This window comes from Lonchura striata, chromosome 1 (genome assembly GCF_050655825.1).
Source record: "Lonchura striata isolate lonStrDom1 chromosome 1, ASM5065582v1, whole genome shotgun sequence".
NCBI lineage: Eukaryota > Metazoa > Chordata > Aves > Passeriformes > Estrildidae > Lonchura > Lonchura striata.
The window spans coordinates 63,127,063-63,151,765 of record NC_140703.1 but is presented as its reverse complement, the minus strand read 5'-3'; the positions used below and the strand labels follow the sequence as shown (position 1 = coordinate 63,151,765).

General features: G+C 38.1%; 1 protein-coding gene across 11 annotated transcripts in view; it reads right to left on the bottom strand.

Annotated features, from left to right (window-relative positions):
- The window catches only part of LRCH1 (leucine rich repeats and calponin homology domain containing 1), a 116,222-nt gene extending 91,875 nt beyond the window's left edge, over positions 1–24,347 (bottom strand). For 2 of the 11 annotated variants that reach the window (XR_002465269.4, XR_002465270.3), the window contains exon 1: positions 24,008–24,346. Coding sequence is in view for 6 of the 11 variants with exons in the window: in XM_085577522.1 (XP_085433648.1) it covers positions 24,008–24,254 (247 nt within the window). In the remaining 5 variants the exon portion in view is untranslated. Of the gene's footprint in view, positions 1–23,769; positions 23,958–24,007 lie in introns of those variants that run through there. The other 9 variants (XR_002465271.3, XM_021528437.4, XM_085577529.1 and 6 more) reach the window with 7 other exon arrangements.
- Between the last annotated feature and the right edge of the window lie 356 nt (positions 24,348–24,703).

Sequence of the window (24,703 nt, the reverse complement as noted above, 5' to 3'; positions counted from 1 at the left end):
TTAAATTAGTAGGATGCAATGAAGACATTGTTTCTTGGCAGTCAGATACTTTACAATGCTTCTAGATCACAGTTACTCTCTGTCAAATCCATAACAAACAATGTTTCATGTCTTAACAAGACCTGGTAAAACTCATGTGTCTTGCCATAGTACTTGGCAAAGATGCACCACTTTGTTTATTACAGAGCATTTGAAACTAGAGGGAGCACCCTGATGCCACACATATGCCCTTCACAGTATTCACCAGTGAATCTGAAGGTGACAAATTACTTCAACTCTTCACTACTGCATGAGAACACAACACCCTGTCAGCTGAAGGAAAGTAAACAGTAAAGTGGAGCAGGACAGCCTTACATTTCAAGGTAGAGAAGGAACAGATGACTAAGAACTAACTATTCTAAGAATTCAGAACCAGCTTTCTAAGAACACTGGTTGGCATAAAGCTGGCATAAAACAAACTGTTCAGGCTTCAGAGATTAAAATCACGTTGTAGAAGTTCTCTACTTCAGTCATTGTATTTATTAACACAAATGACCACAAATCTAGCAGGCAGCTTTTGTTAAAATAAAACCAGAACATTATAAACAGAAAAGCTTTCTGAAGCTCCCACTACACAACTTCTAATCACACTCTGTAGTATGGAGGCAAGCTTCTCTCACACAAGCAGTGTCCCCTATTTCCAGTTATGTTGGCAATAAAACAAATGAAAGGAAATTATACGACTGCTTCTTGTTCCTCTTCCAACCAATATTTAGAGTTGCCCCTGAAAAATCCAACTATAAAACCATGAAAACCATTAAGAAAACTCACCTCCAAATATATCTTACAGATTTTCTTTCCTGTGACATAGATGGTGCTTTATGAATCAGCTGTCTGGCAGGTCAGTCCTTTGGATGGCTGAGTTAATCACCGAGTTAATCCCCGAGTTAAAGTAACTGGATTCTTTGTGGTAAAGGGACAAGTGAACTGGGATTGCAAGGAAGATAGGTATACCCAACAGAAAAATTATTTCCTGAAGTTTACACTGGATATCAAGTTTTATATTAACAGCACTTCACAAAACATTGAAAACAAGGGTTAGGAATGGGAGTAATCCTAAAACACACCTAACTACTCATGTTTACACCTTTACCAGTGTTTGTGTTAAAAGAGTTTTGCATCATTTCTCATATGCTTTTGCATAAAAGCCATTCAATCTCTCTCCCCCACTATTACTTCGTACTTGTTTCTATTAAATAATTTTATAGCAATAACAGAAGACTACTTAAAATACCAAACCAGAATACTTAGCTGATGTGCTAAAAAACACACTGTACATATAAACCAGTAACAGTGTTTATTCACTGTTGTGGAAAGAAAGTTGTTAGGACTCTGCAGGCATTAAAATCCAAAAATGAAAGTACCCTGACTTTCAGATGTGATAATCACCCAAAAGACATATCAAATTCCAGCAGAGTTCAGGGTGTTAACGATTTTTTGAATACCAGGCCTCCAACACTGAAAATTTTGTTCTGTGCTGTTAGTTGCATTCCTGATACAGAGGGCAGCATCAAACTCTGCAAAGGATCCCACATAGAACACTAACAGTTAAAGCAAAAAGCTTATTTGTAAGGGGTAGGCAAATAAGGCATACTGAGGGACTCACAGAAGCCCTGCTCTCCTGGCCTGGTGAATAAGAGCTGTTGCTCCCTAGAACCTTTCCAAGCATAGGAGGGTGGAGCAGTAATTCCAAAGGACACAGACACATAGATAACGCATCTCACCACAAACACACAAATGAATAGAAGGGAGCAGTACTGCACTGAATGCCTACACAAACACAGACACCACAGACAGATCCATCCTGTTCCTAAGGATCAATACTAAGAGATAAAAGCCCTTCACTATTTTATCTATTAGCTCTGTCCCTCCACTGTCTCTCACTTGCTGGCTACTGCAGCCTGAAGCCTGGTAGAAGATCATGCACACATCCCATAGACATTTACAAGGCAGGGGAATGGGAAGAGAAAAATAATTTTTAAAAGAGTTTCATAAGCTAAGCCATAGTAATAGGGCAACAGGGCTTCACCGGGCAAATGTATTAGCCTGCTTTAAAATCTGTCTCCTTTTATCCCTTCTTTCTCTCCGTTTCCTCTCCCCACTTCTCTTTGATCCTTTTCCACTCCTAATCCTTGCCTTAAATAACCCATATCAGACCTGTACAATCTTAAAATTATTTTCTCCTGTCCCCAGTGCCACTCTTATACATCTTATGCACCTTTTTTAACAGTTAGCCCCCTCCCAGTTTGCCTGGCATTCCAAAGAGTTTCTTCCAGTGAATCACCTCAGCAGGTCTTGCAACAGGAATAGTGGCTTCACTGGTCAACTTTGCTGTTTTAGGAACGATTTAAGAGATTAAGTGGCTCAGTTTTCCACCCTCCGACTATACCTCCAACTATACCTCCGGTCATTATCTGACTATCTGAATAGCCAGTAATCAGCTATCATTACACAAACCTCAAAAAGCAACAAGCTTTTGAGATAACTTAGTTACCATTTCATCAACATTTTAGCTTTTTTATTGTCTTACCATTCTCTGTTTTTATTTAAAACCATTTAAACATTATTTAACAAATAAGCATGATTAAACAATATTTTCACACATAATTTCATCTTTTCAGTGTGCTATAGTCACTGATAAATAAGAGGCCAGAAGAAAAACTTCATGACAGCTTAATGTAGCTGCAAATTATACCAAACTGTTAAAACAGCTGCAGGTGAGTGCAAGGCTACTCTTTCCTACTACAGTACAACCCATCTTTCCCCGACTCTTAGCTCCAAATTTTTGTCCATCTTTCCCTATTCATTCCAGTACTTGTTCTTGTATCTTGCTGACACATTTTAATGAGTCCTGAGATGTTGGTGTATCCTTCTTTATGACACTTGCTCTCATACTTCTAGTACATAAAAACTGCTGCTATTTTACAAGGAATTGGAGGCACAGTGACTTCTTTGAAATTAGCTTTTCAAATACACCACACATCACTTGCTTCAAGAGCAATGGGAGTTGTATTATCTATATTTAATAAGTAACACAAACCAGCAAAGCCAGACTAATAGAGAAAAGCCAGATTTGTCTGTCTTACCCTAGATGTATGTTCTAAGATGACATCTTATTTCCCTAAGGGAAAATTATCAGGCACAGAGGCTGTAAAAGGATTCAGAGGAGGAAAAAAATGCACAGCAATATTGGTGAAAGCAGCAGAAAAAGAGTGAAAGAGAGAGGGACTCTCCATCTTTTCCACACACAGTTTTAAAAACCAGGAGAGGAAGCCAGCTTTTGCCTGAAGAATCCCAGATACTTTCAGTTTATTTTTGCTGAAGACTGAATAGTTCCATTACCCAGCATTTATTAAATGTAAATGTTAAGATTCAGCAAACATGCCTACATTGGCAAAGTTCAGGTTTCTGGTTTGTGCTGGTGTCAGTGCATTAACAACAGTAAGAGTGCAGACCATAAGCTAATAGCAGTATAGAAGATACTTTTTGGCATGTCTAATGATATATGGCCTAAAAAGTCTTTTTACCTATGATCCTATAAAAGGATAGAATAAAATCCTATAAATTTAAGATTGGTTCCAGCATTTTCACACCATTTTTAAATAAGACACTATTTCTTTCAGAATTAAAAAGTGTTTTGCAGTGCTTAATATAGAAACAAAGGCTAGGAATTCATTTAAATAGCCAAATACTTTCCTCTCTGTTTTTCTGCTGAGCTCTTACATAGCAACAATATTCAATAATAAAAAAGGCTCATGTCTACTGAGAATTCAGATATCACACAGTAATTGCATGTCAAAAAATGGGTCTGTGTTAGCATTTACTATCAACATAATCCAGAAACTGTGTCTATACTGTGCTTAGTCTATTTAATTATGGCCAACCACAGGCTACTAATTTGCTAAGTTAGTCCTAGGTTTTCTTATGTTTTTTGTTGTATGGTTTTATTTGCTTTTCCCCCTTTGCCCAATAGTCACATCTTCATTCATATTTATTTCAGACAATTCTGCAAGGATCACAAAAGCACTGCCAGTGTCAGGGATCTCAGCATAACCCTTAAGAACCTACATTCTTTCCTACCTCTCTTTTGTTCAAAGCCTTGCAAATTAGGCACCTCAATTATAAAGGCACAGAAGAATTCTAATAAAGCATCATAAAAATACAAGACAGAAGATAATTTTAAACTTATTTCTAGTTCTCAAATAAGAAAATAATTTGGAATATTTCTAAGTATATTGAAAAAATACACTATACATTTAAATTAACACAGAGTAGTTCTGAACTTTAATATAAACCAGATATTTAAATCAAGGATCTTTTCTGAGTCTAGAATATTCATATAAAGTGCAAAAAAAAAAATATATAGCCAGAGAGTTGAAGTAGTTACATTAAAAAAATATCCTTTCTAGGCTCTCTGGACTAGGTTGCTTAGCTATCCTTTAGAAAACTGCTTAACAGAGAATTCTGTTTTGTTTCTGTCTATTGCTTGTATTTTCAGCAGCCATAAGGGAAAGAGGACATTCTTCAGAAAATCCTCAGGTTTCACATTAAGGATCTGCAAATAGTTTTAATGGGATACCACTTTCAAGCTTTTATGTAATCCATGTTTTTCACTTTGGAAACCACTGCTTTTGAGAAACTGTCCAAAGTGAAAAATCAGTACAAGATGTCTTCTGCAGTGAAAAATTAGAACAAGATCTCTTCCATCTCCAATTCCAACACATCAAAAACGCTTACAGAAAGTCTCTCTGGCATGGAATTTTCAGCAACACAAGTTCAAAGAGAAAGGTTTTCCATACCTTTGTTTCAGTAAGAAATTATGAGTCACATCTGAATAAATTTTTACACACACTTGAATGTTACATATCTGACAGCATTGTTAAATACCTTTCCTACCTTAATCTATTCTTTCAAGTCTACATACATTATATATCTGATGTGACAAAGACACAGGGATGCCCTGGCTGTTACACTGGTCCCCATTTCTACCGCTCTAAAGCATCAGGACTGTCTAAAGAGACTTCAGGCATTTGCTGCCACCAGTTAGGGACACACCTGTATCAGCATTACAATATTCTTCTCAGACCCTAAGCAATCTTGGAAATAATGATTAAAACTAATATCGGCATACCCAGAGAAATCATAAAATCATGAGTGAACAGAATGGTAAAATACTTTTTTTCTTGTTAAACTGTAACCATATTTAGAAAAACAACTGCACAAGGACACAAAACTAAAAAGAGTAGGATAGAATTATGAAGTGCTAACACTCTTTTATACTTATTTCACCTGTAAAAACAAAATAGGGATTTTTAAACCAATAATCAGCTGCATTCTTTACATAACATTACTGCACAACATTATACAGTTACATAACCAACTAGCTAATGCTACATTACTACCTAAGCACAATAAAGTCTTTAGATATGAATAAATTATTGTAAAAATAACATAGCATGTATTGTGAGTAGCAACCAAAACCAGAATGAAATATATATACCGTTTCTTTCAATAAATTCTGCATAAATCACAAAAAATTTAAAACTGGTCCTGAAAAGCTCCAATGATTACACTAATTACCTCCAATTTTAAAATTATAGACATAAAAATGTGGTTTTTTTCTTCCAGCTACAGGAAAATGAAAGCCAAAATTTTCATCCCATATGCCTGAAGTGTGTACATCTGTTTACATCATGTCCCGCACATTTATGGACACGGACTTGCACATACCTACAAATGAGAGAATACAATGCACAAAGACTGGTATAGTTCTTTATTCAAATCCATCCTTGCTTGACAAACTGTATCATACAAAACTCTGGTTAGCAGTAATTTCAATAGCCAGTATGATTTGAAATATTTTGCCTGCATGTGCTTACAAAACTCTAAACAGATGAGTCTTTATGTGAGTAGCTATCCTAGGGAACAGTCTTTAAGAAGATACATTCTCCTGGCTCAACTGTAGTTTTCTCTGGAAAAAAGGGTACGAACCAAGGTATCTTTCCTACCCTACCAAGGCTTAGAGGGGCCCATACCTGATAAAGCACTACTAAAAAGGAAGGTGAAATTGTTAAAGGATGCCCTTTTCAAGCTGTTACACTTCAGATTTTTTTTTCTGCAAAAAGAGAAGGTGGGCTCAATCTTCTGTTCCCCTCATTTTTCCTCAGTGTCAGAGGGAGGCTAGAAAGGATTTGCACCAATACTCAATTTTTCAATGAACAAACTGGTTTCATCACTATAAAATGGGGTTAAACCAAAAGAGGGGAGAAAAAATTTTCAAGTGGTATCCTAAAATTCAGTATTGCCATCTTACTCCCATATATTGTACAGCTCTGTTCATTCTGCAACTGCAAGTTAGCTACTAAAACACTGAGCAAAACAATAAATTCATGCTACATAACTTAAAAATTTTCTAAAGCAGCAAACTGCATGAAAAAGGCGATAAAGGTAGCTCAGTGTTTACACAGTAGTTTAATGAAACCAGAAGTACAAGCTTCTTTAACAGCAACAACAAAAAAAAACTGCAGTCTAAAAAATTACATATGACCACAGTAGAAATCCAGTGGAAAGTCCCTAAAAAATTTATAGATGAAACAGTCAAACAACATTATATTTAAACACTAACTTCCTCCAGTTAATTTACTGTAAGGTACACTGACTGACAAACATTTGAAATTAAAACTGAGGAATACAGAGCAATCCCCCAAAGAAAATATGTACATGCTACTGAAATTTAGAGATACAGCATAGTAGGATATAAGCTCAGTTGTTATACTCACTGTACTTCCTTTTTCTTTAAAACTTACAGCTTACCACTTTTATGAGAACAATAAAATAGACAGTTTCAGATTTAATCACACAAGTTCAAAACCATTCAATGCTCCTAAGACAGTAAAACCATAACTCTATTTGCTACTATTTTGCCTAATAGTTACTCCTTGTTTCTCTACCATTAGTTATAAAGGCTAAGAGAAACCACAAAAACCGAAACAACAACCAAACAAACAAAAAAGAAGGCAGAGGGCTAATAGTATTTAAACATTATTTAGAAATTTGTTACTTCCCAGTACACCTGCTGCCTTCTCCATTCCTCATCAACTTCTCCAGTTACAATAGGAAAATTCTCACTAGTTGAAATCTACTATTCTGAAGGTTTGTAGCTCTCGATGGTTGTTATGGCAAAAATTTTAAAAAAATAACTCAAATACTGTTAAATGCCACCTTAATGTTTTACAAGGAAGAAACATTGGCAACCATGTCACAAAGCAGAAAATTTAATTAATAGAAGAGTTTTGTGAGAATAACATTCTAAAATGTCATTTGATTAAATTTTACCATTCTTCCAGAAAACATGGTACAAAAAAAAGCCCAAAAAAGCAAACAACAAAATCCAACATAACAATAGTGATGCTGAATAGCACAGTCCTCAGTGCATTTCAGTACACACATGGCTGAATCACGAAAGTAATCTGGTATCACCTTGCCATAGATCAGTTCTGCAGATTTTCACCTGATTAAATAGAGAAAAAAGGTTCCTTTTAATAGCTGCGGTTTCTGGTGATTTGCTGAAGAAACTAAAGAGAAGAAACCAAAGAGAAGAAACCTAAGAAAAACAGTTATTTGTCATGTAGCATATATTCTGTTCCTCCATCTGTGTGGGAGGAGACCTTTCACATCTTAAAACCATATTTCATGAAGTTTTATAGTAGATACACTGCATACAATGAAAATATATTGGCAGTTAACAGAAATATCAGGAATAATTTTCTAACATTCAGAGTCTGGAATACATGAACAAAATCTCCTAATATTTTATTGTTTACATTCCTGCTGTTGCAGATGCTCCAAGACAAAAATAATGAAAACCAAGGCATAACGTGCAAGATACTGACATATTCAAACTCCTCCTGAACTGAGAGCAGGCTAAATACAGCAGCATAACAGGACATCTTGCCCAGAAAGTAGGTTGAACAAGCCTGTGCTGAGGTTTTTGCAGATGAAAGAAGACTAGTAAGCTTCCTTACTATAATCCAGTCTGAAGTATCATTTGTTTTAGAATATTAGAACAGGGAAAGTCCCACATACATCAGTCAGAAGGGATTTTGCCAATAACTTCACTCATGCCCACGTTTCATGCTACCTGCATTTGCATACCAAATTTTCAAAACAAACAAACCCACCCAAAACTTATTTTGCTTGCATGTACAGCTTTTCCTTTGTTTCCTTTATTTTCACTATCTCAACCCACATTTTTAACTCTTCTGACTCATTTCTCCATTCCACTGTGGGGGAGTGAGTGAGCAGCTGTATGGGTCTTAGCTGTCTACTGGGTTTAACCCACTAGAATTAAGTAAAATTTAGTGCAATGCAACTTTAAACAGTTTAGCAATTCTAAACACAGGCATTCCACAGCTGCCATCAGAATTTAAAGGAAAAGAATACCTCTACATGAGCAAGTCTGTATCTCTGCGTATTTTTACTGAGAACTCCAGTTTTGAGTGCTACAAGCTCCTCACAAATGTCTTTCTAATGGAGAAACCCCAAGGTACATAGAACAGGATTTTAAATTAAGACCTCATCACATTCTCTGTTGAAGTGTTGTGAAAGCATTTCCAAAATGCATTAACCTAGGTACTCTCTTCTAGACTACCAGAGTCTACATTTGGTAATACAGATGCAAAAGGTGTCAGAATTTATGTCAATACACAATAACTGGAGCAAAACTCTACAAGTAGATCTGTGGATAAAGATGTCAGCAAACAAAAGGTCTGAATAGTGTATTTTGCATAGCTGCAAAGTAAGGCTGTAAAACAAATCTAATCACCTTGGGTATTCTTACACCACAAAAATGCTGGGAATTCAAAACAGAAGGAATACCTGGGACTTCAAGATACTTGGGAATGCATCAGGTAAATGAAACATGCTTCAGCTGACAAGAATAGATTGAACAAGTTTAGATTTGGCCTAGCTTTGCACTGGTGGTTGGACTAGATGATCTACAGGGGTCCCTTCATAGTTATCCTGTGAACCTATAAAATTTAGATACAAAGTTGGAATAAAGTTTTTATTAAATTAACTGCATATTTTAACTGATTTTTACCATTTATTTACAAACAAATGTTCTCTTAAAGAAGCTGTTTTTGTGAAGTTATAATTAGATCTTAACCTAAAGTTTTTAAAAGGACAACTCAAATGCCAGGTAGTTGAAGGGTTATGTTTTAGATCACAAAATGACCTGGAACATAAACTGCAATTATTTATAGTATTTCAAAAGGAATAGATAAAAATCCAAACCACCTACTACTCTGTCTTTATTAGATCACCTTAGACTTGATCACCTGGACATCCGTACACCAATTCACCTTAAATAGTAAGACTGCAATTCCTTTTATGTCACTGACACTTCTAAAGCTGGTCTTTCTGTATCTGTAACACAGTACATAAAAAATTCTGATGTCATCTGCATTCCACCCTTGGTGGAATGCACTTTCTCAAAATGAGTTCAAAAGAAATCTGCATTCATAAAACCAAAACATCCAGTTTCTATAAATGGAATTGTCAAGCAATCCATTCTAGGACAGATAGTCAGGAATTCTTAATTATAAAGCAATTTTATCTGTATTTGATTTAAAGCTTTCCTCAGTATTACGTATAACCTTCATTTTTATGTTCCTAATTCATAGTGCAAAATACAAAAGGAGATGCAAGTGAAAAATGATTGCAAGAAAAGTCCACTTTGATATCTTTAAAAAGACATAGTCACAACTTAAGATTTGTACACTGTCAAAACAAATCATATTCTACAACCTCATACAAATATACTATCTACGATAAGATTTTTATTTGCTCACACAAGAACACCAGTCATTTTGATGTGGTAGAATGTTAATCCAACACCTTCTCAGATAAAATGAACAATACCCTCAAGGAAATAATTACGTCTCACACAATAAATCAGTTTTATTTCTTCACAACCCACCATCAGTCAAGATTTTCAAGACTTTCCTCCCTAGAATACAAAGCCATTGTTGATAAAATCTGCAAGTGATGGACGGTAACGGTGCTGTAAGCAATAGCAAGGCCAAGTTATAGATATACAGGGACCTGGAACACACATTAGGTCAGACACAATCAAGAGCATATTTAACTCTGTTATATGAAAACTTAAAATAAAGGAAGAATATAATCACAAAATCACAGTCTTGGCAAGTGATAGCATAAGCCTGGAACAATGGCTATCATGAGCTTCCACCAAGTCTAAAGATGCAAATTACTAAACTGAAAGTTGGGTGCACTAACAGTGACTACTGTGAAATAAGCTGAATACACATTACCCGAAGGAAGGTATTTACAAAGCAACTCACAAATCCCTATGTCTGGCTGTTAATAAAGAAGCAAAAGACAATAAAACTGTTAAAGCATCAAAAATCTGTAGTTTCATGAAACCGCAAGATTTGGGATCTGAAATCATATTTCACAGCAGAACACCATATGTTCATCTGTTTAGGACTGTCTCACAACAATGTCTTACAACGTTTAGTACAGCAAGATAGAAGACAGTAAGATAGAAGCAGCCCCAGCTCTGTCCTCCACTGCTCGGAGGGTGGTTTCCTCCCCAAGAACAGGCACAGCAGGCAAAAATCACATGCCAGCTCCTTAATGCCACAATTCCAAGCCTGTCCTAGGAGTTTAAATCCACCATCATCACCATTTAGGTCGTCACTCTACATGGGCAGTAGTAGCTTTCAGGAGGAAGCTAGATGGACAATTGCAATAGCATCCTAAATTACTGTAATTGGAATTATCCCTCATTAATCAAATACCTAAGTTTATTAAATACAAAAGTAAAAAACAATGAATATACAACTGTAGAAGAGTAAATTCCTGCTACAGTGGATTAGCTGATCTAGTTACAAAAAAAAAAAAGAAATAAATGACCAGAATTTGAAGCTAAAATATAAAACTGCTGTGTAATCTCTTATTTGTTTCCAAAGGAAATAGATAATCAATCATACTATTATCACTGGCATACTTTAAAATTGAGACAGTACACATGAGCCATAAATTTCTGATCTAGATACACAGACTCAGCCAGGGAAATTGATGGCCAGCATTAGGCAGAGGGACAAATTGTATCAACATAGAAGTCTCTTTTATTAAGACAAATCAATTGCTTCAACATGTTTGAGTACAGATAGTCCACTAGCACAGGATGTAAACAGCAGCACAATATAAGGTGAGACATCTGGTAAAGAACAATAGGACTGACTAAATACTATGAGTATTAGAGAAATTAATCTAAATCAAAAATCCCTTGTAGCTTACTACCCTCTACCAGTTTTATTTGTGCAAGACTGCTTCCCAATTATTTATTTACACTCTTCCATGGTAAAAACAAAGTTGCTATGTTCACACAACCTTAATTTAATAACTTAATCATAATAATTACCAATTAAGTAATATATTTCTCTTCATGTTCAGTTTTTTCACATATTTTCACTGGGTTATCCTCATGCTACCACTACTTCATGCACCAAGGAAGAGTTTAGAAAGATATGAAAAAGCAGAACTCTACCATGCATGAAGTGGAGCTGGTGAAATATTTTTATATATATAATACACTCTATATATTTAACACACACAGTGACATAATGCAAATGCACTAAGACTGAGCAAAAGCAGCACTTTCTTTTTTTCAAGCTGAATCGATTACAAGCAGAAGAATACCTCCTGACTGCCAATATTATTTCTATGATGAGAACACTGAAAAAAAAAAAAAGATGGTTTCATTAAAAAACAAAGAAAAAAATTCTTATACACAGACTAATCCCTTCAAGTGCTGTTAACCAAGAATGTGATTTATCTTCAATAAGTACCTTAGCAAAAACAACTTTGAAAAATAGCAAACATTCTATAAAACTATTTGGCTGGAGGCTACAAGCAAGAAATGTAACCAGCATATAGTACGTAGCCACCAAAACATAAAACAAAATATTCTGTTTTACAGGGACACCTGTATTTAGGAGAACAGGCAAGGTTTCTGCTTAGTCCAGTAAGGAAAATTCAAGCTTTCTGCAGACTGAGCAGAAACTGATCTGGAATTACTCTTTTTTATAAATTGTTTAGAACAAGAGGATTTGAATTTTAGAAACTGTAATTTTGGAGATAGATAGCTCTCTGAGATGCTCATGCTTTACTACCCCCACACCAATACCATGATTTATTTCTTCATTTTAGAGCCTCAGCACCAATAACAAAATTGGATAACTGTCTTTGAAAAGCCATGCACTAGACTGATCATCTCAAATTTGTGTGATCACAAATTTGATCAGAACTCACTTTACTTTGGCCATACTTCCAGATTACGGTGTTAACAAAGCCTTACACTGCAAAGTTAGAGCACAAAAAACCCAATACTGATTTCTTGGATGATTTTAAAAAGGGTTCTGTGGATATTTATGAGCTGTGTCTAGAAAAACTGATTGTCATGCAGTATTTGTCCATGTTGACTTCACACACAAGGAAAAAAAAGGGGTTTTCTTTTTAAATTAATTCTATTACTGAAACCCTTTACTTTCTTGCAGCACTATGCATTACTTCTATTTAGTCCAATACAAAATATTGTGGAAAAAGCTAACAAATTTGTGAGGCACATAGGGGGAAGCAACCTCCAGCCTTTTTTGCAAGTTTTCAGACCTCTTATTGGTATAAGATTTTTCAGATTTAATAGCCTGTTCACTATTCCCTGACTATTTCAAACTCCATCCAAAGTATTTAGAAATCATTCAGAAACTTATATTTATAACAAGCACACATTCACATCTAGTAACTGGTACATTTGTTTTTGGGGGAGGTCAGTGTTAGGGTTGGGATGGATTTTTTTCCCTTTTAAATGTAAACCCTGCAACACTGGATAGAAACACAAGGAAACTGTTTCACAGACTCCTTCTATTGCCTACATGTACAGTCTCAACTGCAATGCTTGAGTTTCATTGTTCCCACAGCAATGCCCTGACTTATTTCTTCATTTTAGAGCCTTTCCCTGTAGAGGCTAAACCTTACACTGTCTCTTATTCCCTTGTAGAAAAGCCTATTTTTCTCCAGGCTACCAATGCTTCATAGATAAACATGGCTTAAATTTTTCTGATAAATGGGATGCTGGAGGGATCCCAGAGCCACATCTCCCACTGCTTAACATTCAAGTGCATAACTAAAATGCTTCAGTGAGACTACCAATTACTGCAGTTCTGTTACTACTGCACAGAACTGCTCAACACCAAATGCAGCTATGAGATTCCAGAAGCCATTTTTAGCCCAGGGCACTAATCCAAAAATAACCTTTTCAGTTCTCTAGGAAGCCAAATGTACAAAGATATGAAAACTGGCAGAAGGAATACAGCACTTCTTGCCAAAATACAGATTTTTTTTTTTTTTTTTTTTTTTTTGTACACAGTTACTACTTTCATATTACCTGATTCTTAACTGATTGCAAATCTACAGTGATATTCTTTTCAGGACTATTTGCAAGTTGTGTGTTTGTGACAGAAGCTACTATAAAGTGAGTTTTTGCATTGTGTTAATACATTTAAAACCACTCCCAGGACTTAAGACCTTAATGGAAGCTTTAAGTCTCTACTGCTATCCCAACATCTTCCAAAACAAAACTAATTCAAATGCCTCAATATCCATTCTTCAAGATATCATACACTGGCAGTTAAAAAAATAGTAATTAAAAAAAAAAAATCCCAGAGAACCAAAGTTGGATTCCATCCACAGTTGTGTGTCTGATCTGTTCCGAGATCTAGATTAAGCCATTCAAAATTCCTGCTTCTCAGTTTTTCAATCTATACAACCAGAGATAATCTGCATCATTACAGAACAATGAAATAACTCACTGAGCAAAGTCTGCATGGCAATTTTTTAATGGAAACATAAAGCAAGATTTATGCTAGGAACAACTAAAAGTAGAAATCTTAAAGTCATTATATTAATAACTTAAAGACTTTAAGCTCTTAAAGTCATTACATTAACAATCAATATAATTACATAAAAGGCTTTCAAATTACAAGGGATTCAAAAGACTACTTTCTCTGCCCTTAGACATTCCTGACTGGTTGGCTGAATGTCAAAGTAACACACAGCACCCTTCAGTAGAGCAGTAATAGCAGCAATACCATGATACAAAAGTCTACACCATGACAGTGTCTGTCTTATCTCTAAATTCACTTAGAAAAATGTTAGCAAATTGAAGTTACTGGTTATTTTAAGTCAGTTCATATTTTCTTTCAAATCATAAGATCCACTCCACTTGCATGAAAGATTTTTTTGCGGACAGCCTGCCAGATTATCTTCACTTTTTATGGTGAATTTGAAACAGTACATTAAAAAATTTCTGAAGATGGGGTAGAAATTTGGCAATTTTTTTAAATGAAAAACAATTTCAGGCTCTGCAGTCTTTTTTGTCACACTCAAACAAAATCTCAGAAAAATAACATACAACTACATATTGCCAAATTAACATAATAATTTTCCATCAAATTTGAAAGTTCAGACAGTGAATGGAAACACCCATTATAACATGGCTACAATTCAGTAAATCAGTCTTAATTTCTGCACATTGTGACTAAGAAGCTACAGCATCATATTGACACTGTATAGAAACTAGAAGGAACAGTACTGATGGGTCTCAAAATAAGAGGTATGGAAACATTTCAGATGGATGGGACAAGGATGTTGTTCATACATCTTCCTTCAAACACGCTAGTAAACAAGGGGAAATAAAATACCATGTCTAGCAAACCTTGCAAGTGACAGGACATGTGTGAGTGAGGAAAAAATCAAGTCAGTAACATCAGGCAATCTGAATGGCTGCTAAGTGGAACACAAGTAAGGAGCAGGCATTCAGCCAGACTGGAATTCAAACTTTGGAAAGGGGATCACAGACAAAACTTACCAAGCAGGGAAACTACACTTTGCAAAGTGGAAGGTAAAAGGACAGTTCTCTTGAACTGGGATGAACTCAAAAAAGAAAAAACAACCAAACCAGCAAACAAGAAGCCCTAGCAACACAACATAAAATGAGCATGGGAAACCCTGGGTTAAGCTGTTCCCCTTGATCAATCACAGCTGTGTTTAGTAACCAGGGCATCCTTGTCCCGGCCCAACTGCTGAGAAAGCTCCTTTCAGCTTTGACCAGACACCCATTCCAGATATCTTCATAACGGTCTGCATTTTTCTAATTATGTAACATATGAATGACACTATATTCTTCCTCCTTCCCCACTGAACAGACACACAGCTTTGCTGTTAATATGCTTGTCCTGCCTTAAAAAGACCGAATTGAATGAAGCCTCACTATTCTCAAAATACAGTAATGTAATAGCAGCAATAGATGGCAATAGGCAGCAATAATCCCTATTTCTATTGTCAATAGCTTTTTAAATAGTTAAAACTTCAAATAGTACAAAAAGTCATTTTAATAATAAAAGCTTTGCTAACCATGATAACAATTTCACTGGTTTTAAAATCAGACATAAGGTTCTTATTGTACATAAACTATTGCACTTGCTTTTTTGGTATTTTGCCTTTCCCTGTAAAGGTTACCCAAGGGTGTATTCTGCTCCATGTCTCTCCTTGGCTTACCCTCCGATTCAATTTTCTTTTCCTATCCCACTTCACAAAACTTCTCCATCAGTTTCAGTGATTTATCTTTGCACACACATTTTATGAACCTGTTTCTTTCTGCTCACCAAATAACAGATCCAGCTACTTACTCATGCTTTTCTCTTCACATTTGAACATGTTGGGTTTTCCCCCCATCTTATTTATTTTTCATTTTTACTTTTTGCCTGTCTAATGTAATGTTACAAAGGAGAGGTGTCACTGCAAATAGCACAACCAAAGATGCAGACTTTAGATGCTAAAAAACCTCATGTCTGTTCACACAGGATAAATTGAAGTGAAAGTGTCATTTGCAGTCACTTTGCTACTTTTGAAACATACTACTTCAGAATATAAACTAGTATTATAATAGCATTTTAATATTTTTACAGTACAAAGAAATCAAGTCATATGCTATGTTTAAACATGTTCCCAAGATGTACTTTGCTGAATTTTACTTAATTCAAAAAATTATTTCTTTAAATCCTTCACACACATATTAATGCCAGCAAAAAGAAGTATTTATCAGGCTACAGTAGTAGAAAATACCTAGTTTATACAGTTAAATCCAAAACGTAGAAATTAAACCTGCTACTAATCTAATAGTCTAAAGCACCACGGTTCTGAAAGGAAATAGAAACATTACAACTACTGCACTTTGCACCAAGGAATGAAATCACGTATCTACAGAAAATAAACATAAAAACCTTCTCCATACAGCAGCACAGGTCACTGCTAACATTGGTGCTCAGCTATTTTGTCCTTGTTCTGCTTCTCATAAAGACCAAGAACTCTATTCTGATATTTAAAACTTCCAGCTACTTCCAGTAATTTCCCTAACCATTCCTAGAAGAACTACCTCACATAATCACCATTAACTTATCAGTTAGCTTTTAGCTAAATCTACACAGGCTCAGCTGAACATGAAACACTTCATGCAGCTTCAAAAGCAAGTGTAAACCTCATCAGGCTCCAAATTAGGCACAAAACTAACCCCCACTTTGCTCTGCCACGATCATCATCTCACAACTTTTGACTTTTTGTTTTTTCCTTTAAGAATATTTCTCCTTTTGTCCTCCTGTCCCAGGCTGTAGACTATTAATGTTATTTCTATTTTTAAATAGGAGGTTTACAGGCATTAGGATGTTCTGAACCATACAAGGAAAAAAAGAATAAAAAGCTGGCCAGCAAGACACCCTTAGAGAAAGACACTGGGGAGAAAGAGTTAGAATTTCATAAATTAACTCCTCCCACAAAGACACATCTATGCACAAATTTAGCAGAAAGGAATTATTCCTCCAGAACTTTAACCCCTCAGTAGTATTCCAAAGAACTGCTCTGATGGGTGTAAAATACAACATGGTCAGCAGAGAACAGTCAGAAGTCAGATGCAACACCCATTTCCAGTTTTGAGAGTGATCTACTCACTGAACACAGGGATAACATTTCTGGCTCTTTCAGTTTTACACATCAGAGGACAATAAATTGGAACAGTTTTCATCATTCTGGTCTCAGCAGAACAAGTTTAACATATCTCTGGTTTGGGAAGTGCCATTTCAATTATTTGAATCATATTGATTTTAACTGTGAATTAGCAATCTAACTAGCTAGGGAATGTTCACAAACCTAGCAAATGTTCACTGACAGTCAGCAAGAGCACAGCAGGCAGAATGATGAGCAGTCACCCTATGGCCCAGGGAAATTACTCATCCTTCCTAGAATGGTCATTCTGATACACAAAACACCAGTCTCTCCATCTCAGTTGATCTTGTAACTCTGCAAGCAGCAGAATCACTGGATTTTCCTTACACAGACAAATGGATGCTAAGCTTCCCAAACTTAAATTCAACAATTAGTATTTTATAGTATGAACATGAAACTATTATTTGTAGCATAAAGTCTGTAAATGTCGTGTATCTTGCAGCCAAATAGTTTTCTCCATGTTTATCTGATTCTCTATGCACATAATTCTAGTCATTATGAACATAAACATTTTTCCTTAGTTTTACAGATTTCAGAGAATTATCCCAAGCCATTACACACATTCCCCTTCTTTGACATCATATATTTTTTTCAATAGTTCATAAGTTTTCATTCTCTACGACACTTCTGCCTTTAACAGTATCATCAAATATTTCCTTGTTCAAACCTATATTGCATTGGCATTTGCCCCCTTCCTCTTCCAAGCCAGAGCTCTACTGTGCAAATACTCATTCTACTTTGTCATAGCTGATTCTGCCCCAGCCTCTTCCCCTCACAGAAGTATTCAGTGTTTTCAAAACTCTCTGTATAGTAACTGTGTTAAGATTCATACAGTCTCTCCTGTTTGAGAGATGTCTAAACTAAGATGCCTTTTTTGCTGAAGAAACAATGGAAACAGACCAGGGAAGGACTAAAAGAAGGCTCACAAACAATGGAGGGATATTTGGCTTCTACCTCCCACCAGTGATCACAGGTGAATGGACCTACAAAACTGCTTGTCCAAAAGCATTTGCAAAGGAACCTGTAGCACCTTGACTTTCATAACAGCACTTCTGGAGCTCTGAGTCAGTCTTTTCCAGGCAGATTGGCCAAGGATGCACAAGACAACAATACTTCTACAAAAGCCTTCAGCTTTTATTAATTTATATGCACAGCATGTCCAAACATAGCAATAATAGGCAGAGCTATTTAAAAAACTGCCACCCTAATGGAGAAGTTCACTTTGGGGGTAAAGGTTCCATCCACAGCAGAGCCTATTCCTGCTCAAATTGAGGGGTTTCACCCTTCCTCCCATCCAAGGGTTTTTAGGCTGGCATCTCTCCTACCTCTTAGCCAGTACATTAATTTTAAAACCTCTCTACAAAAAAGAAAAAACAAACAACCAAATACAAGGGCAAGACACACACAGCAGCAGAAAGCCATTAATCTGCTCAAGCCACATTCTGAAACAGTAACCAGGCAATTGGGTACTCATAATTTGTTCAATGCAACAAAATCAGTCTGAGCTAATTCACTTTATTTTGTGCTGAAGAGTGTCTAACAGCACCTGCAAAGACACTGGCTATATTTCAGCTATGGGAGCATAAATCTCCAGACAAAAGAGGTAACTTTCAAAAGCACCACTGACTAGACTCTACAGCAAGAGAACTAATAGACTGTTTTCAATAGAACTAAATAGCCTTAATGTTTATAAGATCCACAAGCAAGGATATAGTCAGACTCCAGGAAGAATAAAAGGGCCAAGAGGGTTTAAATGGTATTCTGCAGTTATAAGTTGCTATGCACATCAGTGTTTCTAAAATAATTCTTTTAGTTTGATAAAGCTCTTTCCCAAAGCACTGCTTATGAATAAAAAACAGAAGCTAGAATATGTTGGCACAGAGATGTCCAGACAGACCACGCAATCAGGTGGTGTCAGAAACTGTTAAATACATAATAATGTTACATATACTGTTGGATACATAATAATGAATACAAAATTGGTATTTCTTGATTTTTTTAGCCATAAGAATTACATCCCCTAAATTTTGGCTGCAGGGTAATATTCAACTCATTGGTGATAATAAGCAAACATATTTATTCTTTCTCCCTGTCCTAATATACTTAAGATATTATTTGTGTACAGAAACAGTAAGTAAGGTTAGAAATCTTCAAATAAATACAGAAAAGCTGTAGGAATGGACTAACTTTTTAAATGAAAAAGAAACAGTTTTATTATTTTTTTAGACTTATAAAGACATTATTTATTGACATGATTTTAAATTACCAAGATGAGAGGCTCTCAGCCTTATCCAAAAATAACCCCACAATTTAATCAAAATATGAATTCAAAATTATGAATTATTCAAAGTAATTACCAGAGAGAATTCTTAAAAGGAGAGGGGCATATCAAATATCTTTCTCTACTGGCCAAATAACAATCAAATTCTAAACAAGAGTCCATACAGTGGTCATATTTGATATTTGGAACTGTACAGTAGCACAAACAAACCAGTCTGGATGTTTGACATCCTGCCCAGTACAACCTGCACTTAGAACAGGTGGAACCAACTGCACATCTACTGCTGAAATTAGAATTCTCAGACGTGAAGGAAAAATTACATTAATAAAGCAGGTGGAGAAAATAAGTAAGAATAAATTACAACATTCTAATGTACACAGAATCATAGAATGGTCTAGGTTGGATTGAACCTTTAAATGTCATCTAGTTCAACTCCCCTACATGGAACAGCAACATCTTTGACTAGATATGGTTGCTCTGAGCCCCATGTACATCATATTTATTTTTTTAAAAAAGGAGAAAAACAAGAAACACTAGTGTTGTTATCAGTAAAGAGGAATGAAAGGAACATATTTCACCCAAACCAGCATCAATGCTCACAGTGATACTATGATTTTTCAACCATCTTGAAAGCAAATCCATAGTTATACAGTCAAAACAACTATTTCAAAGATGCCAGGCAAAGGTGTCTTCAACACAGCATTGTCCAACAAGTATAGCCCACTCAGAAACACTTTAAAAAACAGCAGGTATGAGCTCTTTTATCAAGAGAGCATTTTATTGCACAAAAAAAAAAAATACACATTCCTTCCAAAATTTCATACTGTCCAATGTAGCAATAAAATACTTCAATTTGTAATTATTTTCTAACAATCTAGCACGTACTTTAAAGAATTTTCTTCTCTGCCAAGTCACTACCAGTAGCAGCACGTAATCCCTCCTCATGTGCCTAACTCACTCAACAGAAGTGGATGAAGCAGGTATTCACCAGAAAAGGTTCAGAGGATCTGTCTTTAGAAATACAATTAAAGCCCACAGAAAGAGGCTGAAGTAATACAGTAGCCAGCCATGGTTACATCTTCTGGGCCTTTGCTTGCTCTTTTATAAAGTAACATGCTTCCAGCATTCCCAGTGGTTTGCAGGAATATAATTGCATGCTATTACTTAAGAACTATGTGATTACTGTGCCACTGCCTTCTACATAACCCAGCCTGTAATAAAAGTGATAAGAATAGCATTTATTATTTTTGAAATTGTTTTTGCATTGCATCCACACTGATGTGGTTTAAAACATCTGACTAAACTCAGCACACTTTACATAGAGGTTTTACTTTCTTCTAACAGGACTGAACACCATGAAAACTCCATTCTGTGTGCAGAGAGACCTGACCAGGTCACTCAGCATTTGAGCAGAACTCTCAAAGACTGAAGAAGTCTTCTATCACATTTCCATAACCATGATGGATTTAATGTAAAGAAAAGTCACAGAAGAAAAAGCATAATCAGAAGCTGCAGGACTAGAAAGTGACAAGTACAGTTCAGCCTCTGTAGTTATTACAGAATGTAACTGCAGTGAGAACTAGAAAAATCAAACTATCCCATCCCAGCTGCTACAACAAGCCACAACCCTTTCATAAATGCATCAATTGCTATATAAAATCAGACTTCTAACTTCAGGAAAAAAATAAATGCATGAACAGCGAACTTCAAGAACCTCACTTTCTTCTTCCTCAGACCTACAAAAAGCACTCGGAACCTTTCTAGAAAACAAGTTTGATAACATTGTATTTGAAAGAAGCTGTAAATGATCACTTTCTGAATAAAAAAATATTTTCAGTCTGCAGTACTAAAACATTGTCAAGTGCAGACATGGTTTCAGTTTTCTGGAAATTCCCTGCTCCTCAGAGCTCTACACTTAACTCCTCTTACTAATATCCTCTACATCAAGGAGTATCCTCATTTTTCAGTGAGACTGAGGCAATCCCCTCCTCCCCACAAAAAAAAAAAGTGAAAGGCTACCCCCTACCCCAAAAACAAATGTTTCAGGACTTCAGAAACATGTTAGCACAGCAGATCCAAAACTATAAATCACTAATTTCAAGGATCTATTCCAAGCAGTACAAGAAAATTTTCCACTATGCACATTTATGGAGAGGAAGCGGGAGAGAAATTCCCATCAAGAGTTTGCCCCAAGAGTTTCAGAAATCTGGCCTTAAGCCAAGCATCTCTTCTGTTTATATATTTGTTATGTAATATAACAAAGAAAAAAAAAACATGGATTTTTTGGAAATATATCAACACACAACTTTCAAGGCAGTTTCCATTAAACAGTTACAAGAAGCTGTTACAAACAAAACCTTAAAGCAACTATAGATTAACACAGTGTTCTTCTAAAAAGGGACAATAAAAAAAGGGCTGCTGTTTTCACAAGATTAAGATGCGGGTTGATCTACACTGCTGTTTATACCAAACAAAAAGAGGATGAAAACACAATTCTACATTCAATTTCATATTGAATGTTTTCCATGTAAACTCTGACAAAAGCACAATAATACTTGAAGACACAGACTACTTTATTCATAGAAAAATCAGCAGAACAAGCAAGGTGTTTGAAGCAAGAAGCAGGTGCTACCTCTACATACTACACACAGCTCATGCCTGTACAGCACTTACTTACACAACACACAGATACTAACATCCAGTCACTACCAATCAAACTGTTTTCTTCCCAGTATACGACCCCCTCAGTATACAATTTGGTTTTCCAACTGTTTGGTTCAATATTAAACAAGCTCAATTTCTGGATTTTCAAACTATTTATCTTGTATGTCTGCTAGAATTCAACTTTGAAAAAGAAATGAGATAAAAAATGCCTTGCTTGGGATGACAAGCTGAAAGTCATTCTTCTAACCATACAGAGTTCTCCTACCATGCCTCTCCCTTTCACATCTGCTACTGAGTCAGCTAATGGTTAGTATGGTAATTCATGCCATCAATTCATGGTAGTTTCATTCATCAAGCTTCCTTAACTTTTTTTTAAATTGATATGATGATACAGGTGCTCACACAGACCAGCGTGAAATCCACTCAGCAACAGCCTTCAAGTAACAAAGTTAAACAACAACAAGATATTACTCCTACCACACATCTGAGGCACTAACTGGGGGACAGACATAATAAGCAAGCAGCACATGTATCTCCATATACAGGAAGGCGTAAGTGCCCTCATGTGCAGAAATAGCTGAGAATTTAGATTCATGTTATCACATGTCTGCATGCAGGTATAGCACCTGCTGTTTTGTGGGACAAAAACAAGTGACTACACGTCTCCTGCTCTTCTGCCACGACACAACTATCTCCAGCAGGCAAATGGGGACACAAGGGCAGCGGAGGCCGTGTACTGAAGACCTTAGCAATACACTAATACATCCTTGTAATGCAGGTTTGCACCCTTTTACCTAGTGACACCGTGTAAAGAAGGGATTAGGTTCCATCACCGGGAATAAAGAGGAGCAGGAAAACTCACATGACCCTTTGACGTGGGTCTGCCTCACTAGGTGACAAATAACTGTGCCCTTTTTTATGCTGGAAGAAAAGTGCAAGAGCAAGTTAACACAGACTGAATATATGTCTCCTCACCACTCCTGCCAGCAGGGCTGTCAGGCCTGTCCCCTCTGCAGATTTACGTAATGATGGTGTCCCCACTGTAGAGTACATACAGTGCCTGTGAAGACAGGGATTTCTCTCTGCATTTGCCCTGGAAGATAGCATTGCATAGAGCTGGCACTTGTGGCTACATGGCTACTTGTGGCTAAGGACACTAAGGGGGCATGTCAACCCCAGTGCAGAACGAGCGGCATGCATTTGTGAGAGGCAGCATACTCCCTGGGGCACCTGCACAGCAGTCTTCCTAGGGACATGCCTCCCCTTATGGCATGCAAACAGGTGACATGTTCAGAGGCACATGAGTATCTCAATGTGGTTACATACGGACTCGCATCCCCTCCACGCCAGGTGGGCTCGCCCACGAGCAGCAGGACGGACCAGCCGGTACCACCCTGGCACCATGTGCATTCCTCCCGCGGCTGAATCAAAGGTGGGCTGCCTGCCACCGCAAGCCTCAGCAGTCAGGGAAGGGCGGCACAGAGACGCACACTCCCCAGAAAGAGAAGCGGACAGGTGCGAGCAAGAATTCCCCGCACATTCCCCCGGTGTGCCACGGGAGACGCAGCTCTGTCTCACCAAGCGCCGAGCGGGGGGATGGAGGGAGCGTGCACAGATCCAGCCATATGGAAGCAAACACCTACCTCATACACCAAGGCGGGCGGAATAAAGAAAGCACAGGGTCCACGGAGAGATGGGGGTGGGCTCGGCTTCCGTGCAGGGACGGGCCCCAGAGGAAGGCGAACGAAAGGGTGGGGAGTGGGTGTTCGCCTCACAGGGAGGTTGGGGGGCACTGACGCGCCCGAGGGGGCGGGGAGGGGGTCCCGGGCGATTCACCAAACCCGCCTTCGCCGCTCCCCGGCCGCCCCCGCCCGGGCTCACCTGCCCGCACCGTGTCCGAGAGGTCGTGGCTGAGGGCGGCGGCGCTGCGCGGGAACTCCTTCAGCTTCCTGCCGCTCAGGTTGAGCCCCCCGGAGTGCGCCGCCTCCTCCAGCGCCCGCTCCAGACCGCGGTTCAGCGGCGCCTGCAGACCCAGCGCCCCGCCGCCGCCGCCGCCGCCGCCCACCCCGGCGGCCGCCGCCAGAGCAGCAGAGGGGAAGGGCTGCGGCTCGCCTCCCAGCGTCGCCATGTTTCCCTCGCCGCTGGGGCTACCCGAGAGGGCCACCGGACCTGCCTCCCTCCTTCCCTTCTTCTCCCCCTCCTTCCTCCTCCTCCTCCTCCTCCTCCTCCTCCCGCTCGCGGCGGCGGCGGCGCGAGCAGGGGGCGGAGGCGCGCGGCCCGGGCGAGGCGCGCCCACTGCGCATGCTCCGCCCCTCCCGGCACCGCTCCCCGCCGCGGCGCCACCTAGCGGCGGCGCGCTGCTCCCGGCGCTGGAAGTGCCGGTGGGGAGGCGGAGAGGGGGCGGCTCTCCATTGTTTCCTGGCCGCAGCATTCCTTGGAAAGCCGGCCCGGGAGGCCTGCCCGCCGCCTACTTGGGCCCCTTCTGCGGGCAGCCGGCGGAGCTGCCCCCCAGCAGGCCCCGGGCGCTAGATGGGTGGCGGCGGGGCGGTGCGAGCCTGCAGGTGTGCCGGCAGCAGC